Source organism: Coturnix japonica, chromosome 4, assembly GCF_054131305.1.
Source record: "Coturnix japonica strain WE chromosome 4, WE-NBRP24, whole genome shotgun sequence".
NCBI lineage: Eukaryota > Metazoa > Chordata > Aves > Galliformes > Phasianidae > Coturnix > Coturnix japonica.
Window position 1 is genome coordinate 74,634,764 of NC_140666.1, and position 20,137 is coordinate 74,654,900.

At 36.7% G+C, this 20,137-nt stretch overlaps 1 protein-coding gene across 6 annotated transcripts in view; it reads right to left on the minus strand.

Moving 5' to 3' along the window:
* Positions 1-208: 208 nt before the first annotated feature.
* The window catches only part of RBPJ (recombination signal binding protein for immunoglobulin kappa J region), a 135,328-nt gene continuing 115,399 nt past the window's right edge, over positions 209-20,137 (minus strand). For 3 of the 6 annotated variants that reach the window (XM_085545608.1, XM_015862725.3, XM_015862723.3), the window contains exons 4-11: positions 11,808-11,973; positions 10,080-10,254; positions 8,492-8,629; positions 8,167-8,279; positions 6,876-7,016; positions 5,850-6,005; positions 5,085-5,188; positions 763-4,967 (exon numbers count right to left, since the gene is read on the minus strand). In XM_085545608.1, coding sequence (XP_085401734.1) covers positions 4,652-4,967; positions 5,085-5,188; positions 5,850-6,005; positions 6,876-7,016; positions 8,167-8,279; positions 8,492-8,629; positions 10,080-10,254; positions 11,808-11,973 — 1,309 coding nt within the window. In that variant the 3' untranslated portion in view covers positions 763-4,651. Of the gene's footprint in view, positions 4,968-5,084; positions 5,189-5,849; positions 6,006-6,875; positions 7,017-8,166; positions 8,280-8,491; positions 8,630-10,079; positions 10,255-11,807; positions 11,974-20,137 lie in introns of all 6 variants that reach the window. The other 3 variants (XM_085545609.1, XM_085545607.1, XM_015862724.3) reach the window with 2 other exon arrangements.

The window sequence follows — 20,137 nt, forward strand, 5'->3', positions numbered from 1 at the left end:
GCTCTTCTGCAGCGGTACCTTTCTGACACTCCACATTCTTTTGCTGCTGTGTCCATTTCCCTTCTCTTTGTAACTCCTAGAAACTTTTCTTTAAACTCTCAATTGTGATTAGAAGCCGATTAGCCTGCAGGTATGAAAAGGATGAAAATAAATCAGGTCAATGCTAAATGTAATAATACAGTTGCTAAAGTTAAACAATTAAACACAGTTCTTTTTTTCTTATTTAATAAATAATATAAAAAAAGTGAACTTTTGTTTTGTTACATTATTGGAAAAAAAAAAACCAAAAAAACAAAACAGTTTCTTATCTAACTCCAGCAATTATACAAAGCCATAACGAAACAGACTCAGATTTGGAAGCCAGCTTTTTGGGTGGACATTCCATATCCCGTTTAAGTGGAGTCCAGTGTGCATAGCCTCACAACTACTGATGACTCTTCCACTCCTGGGCTTGGTCTTCTTTTGCGTCGTTCTGGTTCCACGGATGACCTCACTGTTCATTTGCAACAAGAAACCCCAAAACAAACACACTCCTTAGTTAAGATGAAGAAGAAGAAAAAAAAATAAGCCCACAAAAACGTGGCAAAGGTTCAACAGGTGATCGATCATAACTGCTTTGACGGAATCATCATACAGATGTTCAGTTGGGTTTGTCACATCAATAGTAACACGGCATTTCACCTTTAGCCTTGTAGAAAAAAATGCAGTCTGATACTATATGCATATATACACACACAGTACACTTGACAAAAAACACTTACGTGGTTTACATTTCACTTTTATTTAATCCTCAAAACTGCCCATATTGCAGGGTTTTGTTTTTTCTTTTTCTTGATGAAATATGGAACTGAGCAGTTCAATCTACAAAATTATGGTAAAAACTTGCTCATTTTTTTCTACCTTATTGCTAAGAAACTTTACAGGTGCACAGTTTGTAAAAATAACCCTTTTAAGACTGAATGTATATACATGCTACAGGATTATTATTGTTTTTAAATGATATTAGCATAGCACCTCCATATGGGGCAAATGCAATGTTGAACACAGAACGTTTACAAAGTTAGAACTGCTCCTTTATAACCTCTAAAGGAAAGAAACTGTTCAGTCTTAAAAGGGTTAAGTAGAAACCCTAATATACTTCTTCTAACAAAGCTGCCACTCAATCCCACAGTACAGTGCTGGAAAACAAAGTCAAAAGTCTGGCACAGGCAAGTATACACATTTGTTCAGTACTCATAAACACAGCTGCTTTTGAAATAAAGTAAATAACATGGTTAATAATTGAAGAGCATCTAGTTTCAGGATGGACACCCCTGTGGAGTCATTTAATCTACAAGTGGGTAGTTTACTTCCAATAGATATTTTGTTTCACTTGGCATTAATATTTCGTATAAGGGAATCCACGGATTAACAACTTGAGTTCATGTCTTTTCAGGTAACCATTCTGATCTTACAAGTCTGTGCAATGAAAAGAAGTACAGAATACAATGACTAACACAATTGTGGGATGCCCTCGGGGCAAATAATTAGGAAAGGAAAACATCAGCAGCAGGTTATTAAAGACTATGCTAGTGTTGAATTCTGAAATGCAGTTCCAAACAAAAGGAAACAAGAAAAGGCAGAGCTAAATCTGAGCACACAGTTTGCTTTTTCATCCTACAGTTGGAACTATAACAACATTCTGAACACAGACTCAGTTTCTATGCATACAGAATTAACAGCAGACTTAACAGCTAGACTGGAACAATTATAACTGTTTCATACTGAAACATTCTAAAAGTAGTTGTATCAAAATGTTAAGATATTGTTAATATCATGAAAATTGGTTAACAGCTCACAAGGCCAATAAATGTAACAGTAACACCCCGCAGGAAAAAGTTCAGGAAGATAATATAACTGAACAAGGGGACGTATGAACCACAGTAAGGACTTGGAAGACCATTTCTGTACTACAAAGTAACTACTGGCAAAAATGGTGCCACAAGCCCAAAGGTAAAACAGCGTTTTAAATGGTCTCGTAAGCACAACTTAGCAATCTGTTTTTCACCCAGATGGCTGTAGTGTGTAGAACAGAAGAAATAAGGCTAGGTCGTTAGGTTCTTTACAAGTCAAGGAATATCATATCTATTGGGCAAAAATTATTGCAAATAAACTGAATATAAAAAAGTATTGCATTTACATGTAAAAATTTTAAAATAATGAGTATAAAAGCAGGTGTCAAGTTCTGAAACGCTATTTGAAGCATCCTTTGAAGGACAAAAGACTCGTTACGGTTTGCCTATTGTGTGTATATCATGGTTTGTTCTTCAGTATCCTCCTAAACTCGATATATACATCACTCCAATTCTCAGTCTAATTAGCGATGAAAATCTGTTGCTTCTGAATTAAACAGTACTGTGAGATACTTATGTGCTTCAAACAAAAACACTGTGAAATGATTCCTGCCAAACAAGACTAACATGAAGTTTTATAGCATATACACAAGTAAACAGATCTGCAAGTAAATGCCAGTAAACAGTTTAAAACAGAGATAAGGCCACAATGAATTCTGCCCTTGGTCACTGAAACAGAGATGAGGTGAGGCAGTATCCACTAGTGCTAAGGACCAGCATTGTGACTATGTCATGGGAGTCTGTTTCATAATACAGCAGATCAAATATGAAGGCCTGTGGTAGGATACAAGCACGTTTCAGAAGGACAGCGGCACTCATTTAAACTATTAGCTAAATATGTTTTATAACCGATTTCCTCTTTTAACCACATTGTTCTCACATGTACAGTGGAGCACTAAAACAAACACGTAAAATGGAGCGTCAGAGTACAACAAATATGATGCAGTGAAAATGCTTTAAAATGTTGGTGGGTGTTGGAACTGGAGTAGGTGGTCAGAAATAAAAACCCTATGAAAATGGTCAACAGGTAAGCTAGGATGCAATGCAGCGTAGGAAGCCACAGGTTCACATTTACACAGCAGTTGTGGCTCATGCTTCAGGGAATAAAAAAGTCTGAACACACCATAAGATTCATAATTTGGCTTTTCAAGATCACGCTATCAGAACTTGTCCTACGATTCTATGTCTAGTTCTGTGACTATGAACTAGTGGGATATATTTTCAATTACAGATGAAGCAGGCAGGTCCGCAAGGAGAGCTAAAACACAGCAAAATCAAAATGAAAAACAAACACGACGACCAACAAAGTCAAAGTGCAAATGAGCCTTAAATTTATGATGGAGAGAAGACTTGAATGTTGCACAAGCTGTTGGAAGGGAAAGAGAAACCCATAGGAAATAAGGATGGGAGGAGTTGACATCTTCATAGTGCTTTTATGATTTTCTATTTGCCCGTTCCTAAGTAATAAAATTTACTTTAGTTATTATGGTATGATCACTTCACAATGAAAAGCACGTTCTCAATACAAGTGTTACACTTAAAAGTCTGGCCTAATTTACCGAACTGTATGAAGAAAAACATGCTTTTTGTGACTCCTAGCCATGAAGGGCATCACCTACCAATCTCATTTGTAGCATATACTTCTCGTGATATTTTAGTTACATGCCAACAAGACAGAAGACATGCTGCCAAATGAAGTTATTGGGAACATTCCACTTTCGAAATAAAACATTTAACTTACACTTAATACAAATTATGTACAAGAATAGAAAAACCTGAACAGATTCTGAAACATTTTCAGATGCAATATGACTGTGAAAGGAAGAGGGAGAGTAACCCAGTAACAACCCTTCAAAAACACCAACGTATGCCTGTGACATGAACAATCATCATGACTGCTTGAGACGTCACCTCAAAACGAAACTCATGTAATGTTAGAACCTCATGAATTATCACTATAAATATATATTTAAAAAAAAAAAAAGGAAAACAGAAATAACTATTAACAATGACTGAAAACAGAGCACTAAAGTTAACATACATTGCATGTATTGCAGGCAAGGCAGAGGCATTTTTTAAAGCTTTTGCACAGACTTCATATAATCTTAAAAAAAATACGCTGGCCTTTACAAGGTTCTACTTGCTGAAATAAAAACAATTTCAGTTCATAAAAAGTCACAAGACTTCAGTTTAAAAAAAGAACAGTTCCAGCCACAGACCAAAAATATATATACTTTTTTTTTTAAAACTGGAAGAGTATGGTAATTAGATTATACAAGCATGGTCAGGCTTGGAACCTGAATATACTTCAGAGCAAAAGCTCAGAGAAAAAAAAAATATAAACTATTTGGTAACAAAAGTGTACTATATGTTGTGATACAAAAAAGGTATGGTGAAAATGTACCTTTTATACTAAAGCTTATACAAGTTCCTTGGTCCATAAAAACTATGTTGTGTTCATGTTTTCTAGTTTGCTCAACATGTATCCCAGCCACATTTTTATTTCTTGCCCATTAAAAAAAACAGCTGAAAAATAGATTTTCAATAAAGTTCTTATGTTTTGGATGGTTTTTTTTGTTGTGTTTTTTTTTTTTTTTTTATTGTGGCTTCTATATTTAAGATTAGCACTTGCAGGTAACCAGGTTCAAAACAATATCACCTAAAATGGAAAGGTGTTTTCCCATGAAACCACAAAAATTGTTCAGTTCTCTTGAACGTAGCACTTAAAAGTCAGTTAAAGTCCAAACAAACAACGGTAGTTAGGAAACTACAGTTGCTGTAGATGATGTGACGTTGGTTGGATTTGTGCTGACACTTGTGTAACTTCCCTCGCTGTTTGCATTTGTTTCACTGGAAGCCATGAGGCTTGAGTTGGCTCTGAGGATTGCTCCAGCAGCACTGCAGTGTGGTCGTGGCCCTGGTTCCGGTGTGTATGTAAAGGTAAGGCTGGTGGAGTAAATTATGCCATCGTTACGGACCAAAGTTACTGGAACTTGGACTGGTTGACGGACCCACCTCCAACCCTCTCGAAATGCAGAAATATCCGGAACAACGCATAGCATGCTCTCTGCACACCTGAAAAACAGGAGAGACAACTTAGTAAACTAAAACTTAAGCTTAAAGAATGAGCATACACTACGCCAAACATCCCATAAAATGTAATCACCATAAAAGTAGCAGGAAACACCATACCTGTACATGGTTTCGGCTTCCACATCCCCAAACCAGACTCGTAAATTTGGAGTGAAATTCTGTCCTGTAAGTTCCAACATTGCTACATCCCCGCCACCATTCAACTGGATGAGGGGATGAGTGTAAAAGAAGAAAGCCCACACACACACACAGAAAAAATACACACATTAATTCAGAACAAAAATACTCTAAAAAATTATTTGTAGTGCATACATGAACTGTGAACAATGCTACCAATATCAGTAGGATGAAATAAAAATAAACAGACCTACACAAGTGAACTGTAAAAATGTAAACTCAAAAAGATACTACCAAACAAAGAACAGCATCTTCCAGAGAACACTAAGAGAGCTTCACAGTTTTTCAACAGCAGATAGCTCATTTTCTTAACACGTTTTCAGCCTGGTACTGTTTGATACGGAAATGGCTGTTTCAAGAGTTAAAACTGTTTTCTAAATAACCAAAAGAGAAGTAAAAGTCCTAAAGACATCACCACCATAGTATCTTAAATAACATTCTTGATGTACAGAACAATATTATTATTATGCATGTAACCAATACAATATTGAATATGAATAGTATTCATGTGATAGATACACATTCTGAAATGTAGCTGAGAAAAATTACTGCAACGTAATTATATTATGTAAAGCTGGTAGGAATCTTCACCTCAAGTAGCTCACAAAAGTACTATAAAATTTAAATGTAAAAAGAATCATCTTTTGTGAAAGTTTATGAAAATAAACAAGCAAATACGTCACTTACTTGAAGACTTTCTACAACAGGCACAGGTGTCACTGGAGCATGGACCGGTCCCATCCCCTCATAAAATGTGTACTCTGCTTTATCTGTGCTAATGATTGTCCAAGAAGCTCCATCATTAATCATTTCTTTATTTGGTTCTTTTGGGCATGGAGTGGCCTTAAAAAGAAAGTAAGTTTTATGTCTGATCTGTAGAACTGTTTGACAGACACAGAGCTAAAAAGCAGCTCAGTCAGTAAGAGTATCTATTATTTTCATGACGTGTTTCTCCATCTTTCACCTCCAACAAAATGCTCTGATTATTTTTCATTTTATTTATTATACCTGGCTGAGCACCAAGATTTTCTTATTTGAAATTTGTTCTTCATCTACAAAAAGATGAAAGAAACCAAGCTAATATTCCAAAGTTTGCGCAAAGACATGGGAGAAGCTGAAATGAAAACCCTGCAAATAAGCTAGAAACTTTTGCTATCTTTTTGTGAACAGGTTAGATGTTAAGAGGAAATATTTTATTCAGAGGGTGGCGAGGCACTGGCACAGGGTGCTCAGAGAAGTTGTGGATGTTCCATCCTTTGAGGGGTTCAAGGCCAGGAAGAAATGGGGCCCTGGGCAACCTCATCTTGTGGGTGGGAACTGAGCCCACATCAGGGTGCTGGAACCAAGTGATCTTTAAACTCCCTTCCAACTCAAGATATTCTATGAGTCTGTGACTTCATAAAATGACCAGATCTGCCTGTTTCTATAAACAGCATCTACTACTGCTGCTCTTACACACTGACTATGTTCTGATCAAGCAAGGCATTACTTATAATCCCTTCTGTAGCCTGCAGTCTACACTTAGCCAAGAGCAAGATGATTCAACACTGCTAAGTACAACAGGAAAAAGTATAATGAACTCTGCTGATTTTTCAACAGAAACATTCTGATTCAAAACCAACAGCAAAACTGGCATTCATACATATTTGTAAGTATTTAGGAAAAGTCTGCAGCCATGCTTTTCATCTATCAAAATAAGTTGGAACAACTCACTTGAAATTGGATTATTCTCTCCTGGGAAAGGCACAAATACATTCTCTCAGTGTCTTTAAGGTAAAATGCACATTTATGGAGCTGTGATACCGGATCATCTGCATCCAATAATGCTGTTTGCTTATCTACTTTTCGAATTATCTGTGAATGAAAGTTGTATACAGATTTAGGACAACTTCTGCACTTCTTTACATTGAAGATTACACTGAAGATTACATATGTATTGTTAAGTTCAGGAAGCTAAACATCAATTTTCAAGTTTCCAAGACTCCTGTTTTAATAACATTAGATTCATGATTCCCAATAATTTTGAATCAAGGACACAATATTCCAGTTACAATCAGTACTACTCCTTCAAAATGCTGTACATATATATTTCACCTTTTTCCCCATTCCAATAGCCGAAAAAAAGTCCGGGCTTCAGCAAAACCTACTTTTGGTTTGTTTCTTGACACAAAAGAACAGTAGGTCAATTATCAGTAGTCATCTACAGAAGCACGTGCTTCCAACACTGATAGAATCGATTACATTTTATTGCAGACTGGCTGCTGAACTAAACTAACTGAAAAATAGGGATCTACTCTAAAGGTACTGAGATGGCCTTAAGCATGACATTGCAAACACAACAATCCCAGTTTATCTTAACAGTTGCCTATAAGTAATGTTTAATGACCAACTGAAAATAACAATTGCAACTGACAAACTGACTGTTCAGCACCACAAATATATGCTGACTTAATTCAGAGTATTGTTTTATTCTTAAAAATTAGTGGAAGTATGTTGGAATGATGGAGTTTTACCTTAATTCCTAGAGAAGTTTAATATTTCCTGTTATGCAATATGAGCAGAAGCAGCAGCCATAGTGCTCAAAGATTTCTTAGCTAACCATCTTCTAGTACAAAACTTGTAAATCTAGGCTGAAGTCAACAAATGAAATAGTCCTACTAGTAATAAAGCTTTTAAGTACTGATATTGTATAATGAATAAAGTATTTTGCTACAGTGGGATCTAAATCTCTGTTTTTAAAATAGACCTATTTTTTTAATGACAGCCTGCAGATTGATCTACTTTGGTAGGTCAGAATTTTGCAAAGTTCCTTCTGCTTAATTTACTTATAGCATTAATCTTAAGGCATAAAGATAAAAATGTGCTTTTACTGAAATGAATGTCATTTTTCATATACAGTGTGTGTTACTAAAAGGAAAGGTAAAAAGCCAAGATTGCAAATAGTGCAATTATACTAATTAGCCATACACTAGTTAACTATAACAGTGGAGAAATTAAATGTTACCAGTCTTGGGAGTGCCATGCCAGTAACGGAGCATACAAGTTTGACAGTCTGCCCATAATGAATGTAGCCATCTCTCACTGTGAATTCTTCTCCTTCCGATTCATCATCATCCACTGCATGAAAAATGAAGTTCCACGTTATTTGTTTAAATAAGTGTTTTTCTCGGTATGAGGAACACTTAATACCACACTACTACATCAATTATACGCTCAGTAACAAAACAAATCTGTGCTTGGGCAATTAATAAAGAAGAAAAACACAGGACTTTTTTGTGGGGATGGAGGGAGGGAAGTTAAAATATATATATTCCTTCATTTTTACTTACAGAGGTGAATGTAAAATGCTCCCCACTGTTGTGAACTGGCATGGAAATTACCGCCTTCTACGTGCAAATATCTGGTGCTAACTGTTTGGGATCGAAGTCTATTAAATAGTGCCACTTTTGTCCCTGATGCAATACATACTGCAAGGAATACATACAGACTTCAGATTATAAAATTACTTTGTTATTATTACAAAGAAAAGTAAGAAGTCACAAATACAATAAAATAAGCCGATGAATATTGGAAATCAAGAAATAAATCTTTATTACTGATTGGATCATATGATAATTATATTTGTGACAAACCAAAAATAGTGACAAAACTATAAGTGGGAAACATATAAAGGCTGTTCTCCAAGGGCATGCTAGTTCACTGAATTTTGCCACTTGGCCAAATAGGCCAGTGATTGCCAGCTGAAATTCTCCATTCACAGCTTTCAAATAACTGATTATTTGAACAGAAGCATTAGCTTACCCTGGAGAAATACTTAAGACTACTTTCAGTGGTCACTGCATTTGAAGTATAAAGAAAGCCTTCTTACAAATCACAACCAATTGAATTGAAAACAGTCAAATACATAAAATTGTAACTATGCAACAAATTTTTTCAGATATGAACTTTTTTATGACTCAAGAGGGCAAAAGGCTAAGTCTGCTCCCCTAAAAAAAAAAAATCAGCCACTATCATTTTGTCATCAAAACAAGCACATTCCTTCTACTGTTAATATTTACTACTGGAGAATGTTTAGTTCTTATTCACTGTCCATCAAAAATATCTGTCTGAATACGAAGTCAACAGTGCATACTCTGAGCCCACGGGGGTAATCTGCACAGCAACAGACCGCCTTTATTCATGTGGCAAGCTAGCAGCCCCGAGATCCACATTCCATAGGTGAATGGGTTCCAGCCCAACACAGATGGAAGAGCCCTTTAAAGCACTAGTGAAGAGAGAAAAACAAACAAAAAAAATAACGGCATCTCTTGAGGTGCTCCAATGGAACGCAGGCAAAAGCTTTGGAGAAAAGGTAAAAATGTTCCCAATAGCACCAGAGATATCTTCAGTTAAAAAAAGGGTAAGCAGATAAATCTGTGTGAAATACCATCATACAGATTTCTTAACCAGCTATTGAAAAGCGACCATGCAAAATATATAAAAATAAAAACAAAAATGGCATGAGACAGAAAGAAGGTGGCTGTGAGGTACAGCCTGGGAAACAAGGCACTACTCTTACCACAATCTGAAAGTTATCTCTTCACTACTGATCAAAACATCCTAGGCACCAGATCAAAGGCAGCTTAAGGGATTCAACGGCTTAGAAAGCTGAGACAGAGCATTCTTTACGCACTTGCTTATAAGGATTTACTCCCCAGAATAAAAGTTTTGGGTGGATCTTTTGTATTTACTAATTGTGACTGCATAAAACAGAAACCATAATCAATACTGGACCATTTTTAAATATATTCCTGTGTATAATTCTAAATTTTAAAATGAAAATTTATTACTTTATATTGTAGTAATCTCAGAATGCATTAAAAATAAAAAGGAGACAAAATTACTGAAACATTAAGAAAAGAACCGTAAAATACTTACAGTCTGCATTTTTCAGTGACTGCTTCTTTTTAGAAGGCTTGGAGATGACTTTGATTCGTTTGCTGAGGAACACACCGATGTCATCACTATTGCCATAAAACATTTTTACTGATAGCATGAAGTGCTTTCTCTTGTCTGAATCTGATATGTATAACGTTTTGGCAGTGCAATAATTCTGTGGGTAAAAACATATTGTTTCTTTTTTTCAAATTAGCTCAGTACAAGAAGTAGAGTGACCAGCAGGAGCAGAGAGGTAACCATCCCCCTGGACCCAGCACTGCTGAGGCTGTACATCTAGTACTGTGTTCAGTTTTGGGCTCTTTACTACAAGACATCAAAAAGGCCCTAGAACATGTCCAGGGAAGGGCAACAAAACTGGTGAGGGGTCTGGAGCACAAGTCTTATGAGAAACGGCTCAAGGGGCTGGGATTGTTTAGCCTGGAGGAGGCTCAGGGGAGACCTCATTGCACTCTACAACTTCCTGAAGGAAGGCTGTGATGAGGAGGGGCTTGGCTTCTCTGCCAGGCAACAAACAGGACCCAAGTTGTAACAGAAGTGGTTTAGATTAGACACAAGAAAGAACTTTCTCTCTCAGAGAGTGGTCAGGCACTGGAATGGCTGCCCAGGGAGATGGCGGAGTTGCCCTGCCAGTGTTCAAAGGTTGTCTGGATGAGGAGCTACAAGATATGGTTTAATGGCCTGTGGTAGCAAAGGTAATGGGAAGATGGTTGGACTGGATGATCTTGTAGGTTCTTTCCAACCTTGTGATGTTATGATAAAAAAAGCAGTGTCCACTTTGGTATAAGAAACATGTTTCTGAGAAGTTACACTGAAAATCTTTAAGCCATACAAACTGTAGTAGGATTCTGTGAAACCATGTGCTTAAGCTATGAGGCACACACGGCACGTATTTTGTGAAAAATCCCTCAGCTAGTAATTGCTCATGGAAGTAACAAGTCAGTTTTCAGAACCATTCAAAGAATCTGTTCAAAATCAAATAATATAATCTTTGGTGACTTTGATTGGTGACCATCACCTTCCATGGCAGCAACATGAAGAGTAGACAAGATATGGAATTTGGATGGACTCTATTGTATATTTGAGGAAAAAACAACAACGCACATGCAGTATCACATGAAACATTTCTAAGGAAATGGCGCTACAAATCAAATTGTAGTAATCAGCTATATAATACTGCATAATTAGACAACCAGTTAAAATGAGCACTTACATCTTGCCAGACTTATTCCAATTGTTTCAGTCACCACAAATATGCTAAAAAAATCTGGTAGGAATTTATATTACTGTACCAAAACTGTACTACACATATAAAGTGGCACTTAAAATGTATTTTTATGCAAAGGAACTTAAAGACGACTTTAGCAGCAGATGTTGTTCAGATGCCTCCTTAATATTATGCATTTGCACAAACCAGTGAGACAGACAAGGAGTTTTGGCAAGCAACGTTACTTCAGTTAACCACCAAGGCCTACCAAATAACCTAACAGAACTAAGACCTTACAGATGAAACATTAGTACCATGCTGTAATTCCACAAACGTCCATTGATTCCATTGTCCTGTATATCTTTGAGGCTTTTTTTTTTAATGACTCATGTAGTATCTGCTACAGAATAACTGAAGTTAAAATAAGCCAGTGCAGGCCCTGAAAGGCATCGTGTAGTTATAGCATCCTTTGTGGTAATCTTAATGCATTATTACACTTCTACCTTTCCTTCCAAGTTCAGCTGCTGCATTTCTTGGTCACTGTTTCCTATTCCAATGAAGGCACAAGGTTGTGACTCTTGCTCAGTGCAACCATCCCGTTCCATTTGCTCTTTTTTTTTCTTCCATCCACTGCCCATAAGATACACACATGGAGGGGGACAAAAGAACCTGAAAATGAAAAGCATTGAGATTACATTCAGTTTTTAAGGAAAAAACAAAAGCAAGCATTCAAACTGTTGTAGATCCAAAGCTTCCCCAGACAATCTGCATTCTCACCACGGTTATGTATGCACACATTTCTAAAATATTTAGATTTTCTATAGCTCAAATTTAAAATAGAGACAAAAAGCAAGGAAAAACAGCAATAGATGTAGATGCTCTGTTACTGAGCATCTTTCCTTATCAAGGAAACAGGAAACAATCTCCATCCCCATAAAAACATTTTTTACCCTCACAAAAAGCAGAAAGTCTTCCAAGTGACGACAATGTTTTGCTTTTTTAATCAACATGATTAACACACAGCAGTACCACAAATAATTTAATAAAAATCTAGCAAGCACAGTTTTTAACTATATAGGCTTTCATCATTAGCAAAGGAAAACGAGGGAGTCTATTCCTGTTCAAACACAAATTTATTTTCTGTTTATAAATGAACCAGGTGCCTTCAGCAGTAACAGTCGGATATGATTTATACTTTGGCAGTCATTCTAGATGCTATTTTAAATCAAAAACTTGAAAAGAAAAGCATTATAATGCCATGTATTGCTCTTGACGTTCCTGCAAATTGTTAAAAGGCCAACCTTAAGGGCTGCTGGTTTTAGTTTAGCCAACAGGTGCGCTGTTCATAACATTCTTTAGTTAAAATCAAAGTTGAAAAAGCTAAAGAGCTATTAGCATACCATAGTTCTAAGCAAACTAAAGAGGCATAAAGAGAAAAGAAAGCTGAAAACATTTCTTAATCCATTTATTTATTTATTTACTTGAGACCATTATTATTATGGCCTCAAGTTGCGCCAGGGCAAGTTTAGGTTGGATATTAGGAAGAACAGAAAGGGTAGTTAGGTACTGGAATAGGCTCCCCAGGGAGGTGGTTGAATCGCCATCCCTGGATGTGTTTAAGAGCCGTTTGGATGTGGTGCTCAGGGTTATGATTTAGCAGAGGGTTGTTAGAGTTAGGGTACTACGGTTAGGCTGAGGTTGGACTTGATGATCTTCAAGGACTTTTCCAACCTGGGTAATTCTATGATTCTATTTCACATTCAAGAGAAGTACTTAATTTGGCAATTCTGACATTCAATACTTTATTCCTGTAAGTAGGAACAACATTTTGAAAACATGATCTGGAACAACTCAATTCGTGGATAAATTCTTTAAACACCATGTAAGCTTTAATTAGCACAAATCAGCTTTAGTTTGAAAATTAAATTTAATAAACTTCATCACTTCAGTCCTTCAGCACAATTATCTTTCAAAGACATGAGATACTTTTTAAAGCAACAGATTCCTAAAAAGAGGAAACCAAAATCCTGACTTAACAGTCGTAATAAAAACACAAATAGTGACATTCCACCTAAGTAAATGTGAAGATAGGCAATCATTTCAGTTAGGGCACACAGTCAATATTTATTCCTTCTACATGAAACAAAAAAAACTTCCAAAGGTTCTACAGCAATTCCAAATTTCAGTGGTTAAGATAACCAGCAAAAATAGACTCCTGTAGGCAAACACCCAGCTATCCTGAAAAACGTTCACTGCTAGTTTATTTGGCACTTCAACTTCTCACTCTTTTTAACACACATAAAAAATGATTATATAATAATATACCATATGGCTTAAATATCTAAGAAAATCTCTGAAACCACAACACTTTCTCTGGTTTGAAAGAAAGACTGCAATGCAAAATGGAATCTGTAGAAAGGAGACCTCTATATGAGGTTAAAAAAAAAAATCATGTTTGAAAAACCCATTAAATTCATTAGTGGAACTGCTCACACAGACCACTTTTCAAACTTAATTCAGAACCAAATGCTGTATTTCCTCCATTACGATAAACCATTCCACCAGAGATGTACCATAACAATTATTTGTTCCTTTTATTGCCTTCACACCGTTGTCAAGGATATAAATGGAATATAAAATTAACTATGGAATTATGAGTTAATGGAAATCTGTTTGTAGAACCGAACTACTCAAAGTTCACCAAACAATATTTTTTCATGTGCTTATTGCATCAGTGTTAACTATTTGCATTTGATTCTTTGGAGGTAACTATGGGCCAGATGAAGGCCCTGCGTCTTTTTTTTCCATCCAATTGAACATGCAGAACACAGAACCAACACAACAGGTAGCAACTTGCCAATTTACAAAACAGATGTTTCCTGACGACTCATGAACCTGAAAAACTACACAACAAACTCACTCAGAAATAAAACATAACGCTTCTCCAGTAGTTACACAAGATAATTTCAGCAAAGCAGTCATGAACGAAAAAGCTGGAATTTATAGTCACCTGACATCAGAATGCATTACTTCACTGTTGTAAGCACAGATATTGAAAGCTACCTCAAGTAGAAAGAGTAAGTAGTAATACATGAAACAGCACGTAACATATACTACTTCTTCAGCTTATTATAAGTTTTATAAGATGTAAGATAAGATATACATGTATTTTCTCATATAATACAAGGGAGATATTTGCAAGGGAGAGTGCACAATGACAGTGGCTGAAGTCACAGTAAAGTATCACAGTGTAAGGTGTTTACAGAGCCACCATAATTTATATTCCTCTTTCCAGCCCATGTCTGGATGCAAATACCGCAGCTGTTGCTAAAAGCCTTTTCTGAAGATCAGCTACTGATCGCTGAAAGTTCTGGATTGTCATAGGAAAATGTGTGGAAAAAAAACAACCCAACAAGCAAGGGCAATGATTATGTTATGATACACATCACGTCATGTGTAGGAGGCCTACGTTTTGTTTTTGAGAATCTGGAAGTAGCAGGTGCATCAGTTCAAGGTAAAAATCTTGTATTTATATTCCTGGTTAGAAGACAAAAAAGCCCCAAACTTTTTATCATATCAATTTTCATTTCAGCTTTATTCTAAATCAAGGTATGTATAACTACGGCCACGAGGTGGCAGCAAAGACCCATAAGGAAGAAGTTTTAACCCACTGATGAAATCGTCACAAGTACAATCGTCTTTCTAAATTTAAACGCAGAAAAACACTGGAAGATTCTACATTGCCAAAGAGAGAAAGAAACTTAGACCACTTCATGATAGGTTAAACTTACAAAGCTAGGAAAGAGCGACTGGTCGCAATCTGAACAGATTTCCTTCTCTGTCACTTCATATTTACAACCACAGGCACTCAGGTATAGAAAAGGTTAATTATAGAGTTTATTTTCAATACAGTTTGAATAAAAGCTGCAAGTATTCAATTTCTTATTTTCAGAGGGTATTAAATAATGTGACTTAGATACATTTAAAATAGCTGTTAGAGAAAGTTGCTCATTAATGAAACACTTTCCACATAAACAGGACTATAAATGTTTACGTGAGAGGTTGGCTTTCAGATAACAGTGAAGAGGGAAAAACACTGAAGAGAAAGAAAAGCACCTCCCCAGAACAGCCCATGTAGGTAATTTCCAGTATTGGTGATGGGGAAAAAATGGTAGGACAATGTTTGGTGGAACAAATGAAACTATTCTTCCTTCAACTTTTGATTTACAGAGCCTACCTCTTTTTTCTTTAACCACAAACTAAAATAAGACTGAGTGGGAAGCAAAAATTCTTCTCAAGTATTAATCTGACCTACAATAAGAAGAAATGATAGGTGCCAGGGAGAAAGGCAGCTGCCTCTGGTTGCTCTGAGTTTGGTCAGAATTTTTAGTACAAGTAATGGTGGAAAATCATGAAGGATGTAATTACCTATCTGGATTTGTAACATCTTACTACCTTTTTCCTATGCTACAAGTAGACCGATAACTCTTTATTTAATCAGCAACAAAGCAAAAAAAGTACATTTGTCATGAGATAAACATCTAACAACTTGATCTGAAAACCACAAGAGATCTATTAGGGATGAACTCTGTAAGCTCTTTCATTAATAAAGCATAGCAACCAGGAATATCTTTCTTGGACAAAGCCTGTTCCATGTCTGTTAGTGTTTCTGGACACGATGCAGATTCAGTATCTCCTGTTAGCTGATTTAACACAATGGTTGATTGAGCCAGGATAATGCTTTGGGATGTCAGGTCTCTGAAAATACTTCATATATTTAATAACAACATGTATTTAATGCTCTTGTGAATTCACAGATTACCTTATTTATGCTTCCATTATACATCTTCTAGTGATTTGTAACCGGTGTAATTAAAACTATGGGTAGTTTTAAACTAAGCTGGTGTTGTGACTGATGTTAGGATGGATCAGGGGATCTACACTTAAGGAGAACAGGACTTCCACAGAATGCCCTATTTCAAGGGCCTAAGTTCATAGACAACTTAGCCAAGAAAAGGCCACAGCATTACCAACCTCATGTTAAGTCTCTAAGCTTAAAAACTCAATACAGGAAACTGAAGCAAGCTGGTACACTTTTTTTATTCCTGACAGATCTGGTCCATCAGACCAGAAAGTGAATGTTTTTCCATGGCAAGAACACCAAACTGAGGTATCTAAGGATGCTCTCTTTTATTCCAAATGACTTCAAGGGAAGAACAAAATGTCTAATGGTTTCTGAGCCTTAACTGTAACAAGCGAAAGTGGAATAGATTTGATTCTTTGGCACCATCTGGAATATTGTTTTTAATTAGACAATCACCAAGGAGAGAAAAACATTCCCCCAGCCCCTTCAGTCAAACTAAGGCCAATAAATACAGAGAAAATATGATACGTTAGTAGAGAAGCCACCCTTACTGAACTTATCAAGGCTGTAAGGGATAGAAAGAAAATAAAATCAGCTCATGTCTTTGCTAACTACTTCTGATATACTCAGTTCAGTTTTCAAACCACAGGATTCTGTTCACAAAGATTAGCTTTTTCTAAATATCTGAGACACTGGAAAGGGTCCAGAGAAAGGCCACGGAGATGATCAGAGGGCTGCAGCACCTCTCCTGTGAAGACAGGCTGTAGGAGCTGGACTTGCTCAGTCTCGAGAAGAGAAGGCTGTGGGGAGACCTCATTGTGGCCTTCCAATGTTTACAAGAAGTTATAAACAGGAGGGAAATAAATTTTTTACAAGGGTGCATAAGGACAGGAAAAGGGGGAATGGCTTTAAACCCCATCCCTGGAGATGTTCAAAGCCAGGTTGGACAGGGGAAAGCTGATCTAGAACTTGATATAGCAGCTGGCAACCCTGCCTACAGCAAGGAGGCTGGATCCTTGAGGTCCCTTCCAACCCAAACCATTCTATGACTCTCAGATAAGACATTCTTGAGTTCATCTTTCAGAAGTCTGTGCCTACAACCTTGTCTCCTTTAACTTCACATTGACAACAGCAGGGAAGATGGTTCTTTGTGCCAGCCAGTCAGTTTGGAGTCAGTCAAGGCAGAAGATGTGTTCGTCAATTACCCACATTATTTTGAGCATGAAAACACTCAACAGCCCTCCTTCACTCTCAGGAGCTGAATGAACTGACAACATCCATTAAAAAATAAGAAACAAATGAAACATAACTAGGCTAGACTGCTGCAGATAAAGTAGTGGAGCCATGGGGTAAGCACTAGAAAAGGCTACACTCTCAACAACACAGTGCAGTGAAGGGAAGCATTTGAGCAGAAACTGCAGAAGCTCCTTCACTAACAGCAAGACACAACTAGAACATTCTCAAGGCTAATCAGCAGTGAGAATTTTTTTTAACACTGAGTAGCATACAACCCATAAGTACCAATCTGGTCCACAACCTTCAACAAACCACATCTTGGAATCCAAAACACTTCATTCCTTCAAACTGTTGAATGTTCATGCTGTTCAGACTGTGACCTTTATACTAGTAGGATAACCACTGAAGAGAGAAATCTCAGCCAACAATAAGTACGCGTGAGTGGGAGAACACAAGCACAAGTCAAACACCTACACATTAGGACTAAAGGTGACCTGAATGCCTCTATCACTTGAAAAATGACAGCTTCCCAGCAAGAAACATTAGGCAAAATTTCTTAAATTCAGCCCAAGGCCAGCACTGGGCTTCTTATCACATAACTTCTTAATTCAACTAAACTTCATTAACTTTGGAAAGAGCTAGGCTAACAAGGTGCACTCAAAGAACCCTCCCTTCATTAGCACACCATAAATTAGGGACAAGTATCAGAAGCATTCTCCATCTAACAAAGGAAGACTTCATTTATGTTTTAAATTAGACCATACTGTGCTAGATTTGTGCAGGTTACACAGAGTTTTCAGAGTAATTCACTATATATTCATAATAACACAGGAATATCATTATTGAGCTGGACTTTGAATTGTGCCACGCAAAGTTTGAAGAGTAGAACAGAAAGTGGATGGTGGTTTCATTTAGACTTTATATTTGCTTAGGAGATTCATTATTTGAGAAATAATGCCTATCGTGACTTAATGCTTACTTACAAAGATAGCACAACATACCTTATTCCTTATGGAGCAAAACTTAACTAGATTATATGCATGCCATACTTTGGAGAACATGGAATTCTGCCTGTTCAGCAGGTAGGGTTGTCTATAGAGATGTATACAAAAACAACTCACTTCAAAAAAACCATTTACCATAAAAAGGGTGAAAATCTGATGAACCAGTTGAATAAAGCAACCTTAAAATTTTACTAATTCTTCTCAGTGCAGCAATATGAAAAACCGAAGGAATAAAACAAGGAATGAAAAAAAACCAACCAAAAAAGCTACTTAGTTCCACAAAGTGCATATCCTGGGGGCATACAAGGATGTAAACATTTAATAACTAGCACCTTTGTTTATGCTGACAGTCTAGACAACAACAGGACGCCAATATTCACGCTAACAATTAGGAAGTTGTCAGAACTGTACCAGAGATAGTCTAAAAGGTGGCTTAGTAATAGAGCAAAAATAAAAATGTTTTAATTGAAAAGAGAATTCTCAGCATATATTCCAAACATCTATTACATCTCTGTACCAGAATGGCAATCAGATCATCATTATAACACCTATTCCCATTCCTAGACTTATTTTGCAAAGCTCTGAAATCCTCTAAATTCCATTGACATGCTTCCTTTATTCTGAGTAGTGAATCTGAGATACTTCTTGTGAACAAACACAGCGGTGGTAAGTTAGGCAACTGAACTGTGTTTCCTCAAATCTGAGGAAGTAAAGACACCTGATTTTAGTTTTCAAGCAGTGACAAGCTAATTACTAATTTACAGAGTGTTATCAATACCTGAAAATTTAGGCAATATTGTGTCAAAGTGACTACAGCAGCATCGAATGAGGCATACACATATATTTCAGGCAATGGGAATTTAAGGTAGCACTGACTATGAAATGTACACAGGAGTTTCCAGATACTGTTGGCAAATATTTTGAGGCTCTGCCCAATGTTCTTAAGAACACTTGAACACTTCCAAACTTCAATGAAACTTCCAATAATCAAAATAAAAAACACGCTTTATCTTTTTATTTTAGCCCTTCTTTTGATGCAATTTTATCTGAAGAATAATGAAAGACAGGGCAGGTTTGCAAAATGTTCCTGCTTCCACAACACAAACTGCTCTGGATCCAGAAGAAACAGGCTGAAGTCACAAACACAACGTTTAGAAATTTGCTTTCCTACCAGCTGGCACACAGCTCATTCCTGGTGGGTAATCCGCTCAAATCATCTACAATGAGTCTTAATTATGCAAATCTTTTTCATTCATTCATTCCCATGTCTTCCTGTAGATTCTGTTCTTTACCTATTATGCAAATTGCACTGTAACAAAACTTAACCTACTTTGAAACTACCTGGGGGAAAAATTCCTCCACAAATAGCCACCAACAATCACCATATTGACTCCAGACTTGAAAAATAGAAAGTTTAAAAAATACACATTAGGAGTTTCATTTTTTACTATAAAAAGATGAGGAAAGGTGAAAACAGATAGGCTTCCTTCCTTTTTCCTTTAAGAAAACAACAAAGTAAGAACCTTCTTGAACACCACATTACAGAATCAAAGAATTGCAGAGGGTGGAAGGAATCTCAAGGGATTGAGTCCAACCCCAATGCTAAAGCAGGTACACTACAACAGGTCACACAGGCAACCAGATGGGTCTTGAATGTCTCCATAGAAGGAGACACCAACAGCCTCTCTGGGCAATCTATTCCAGTGCTCCATCACCCTTACCATAAAGA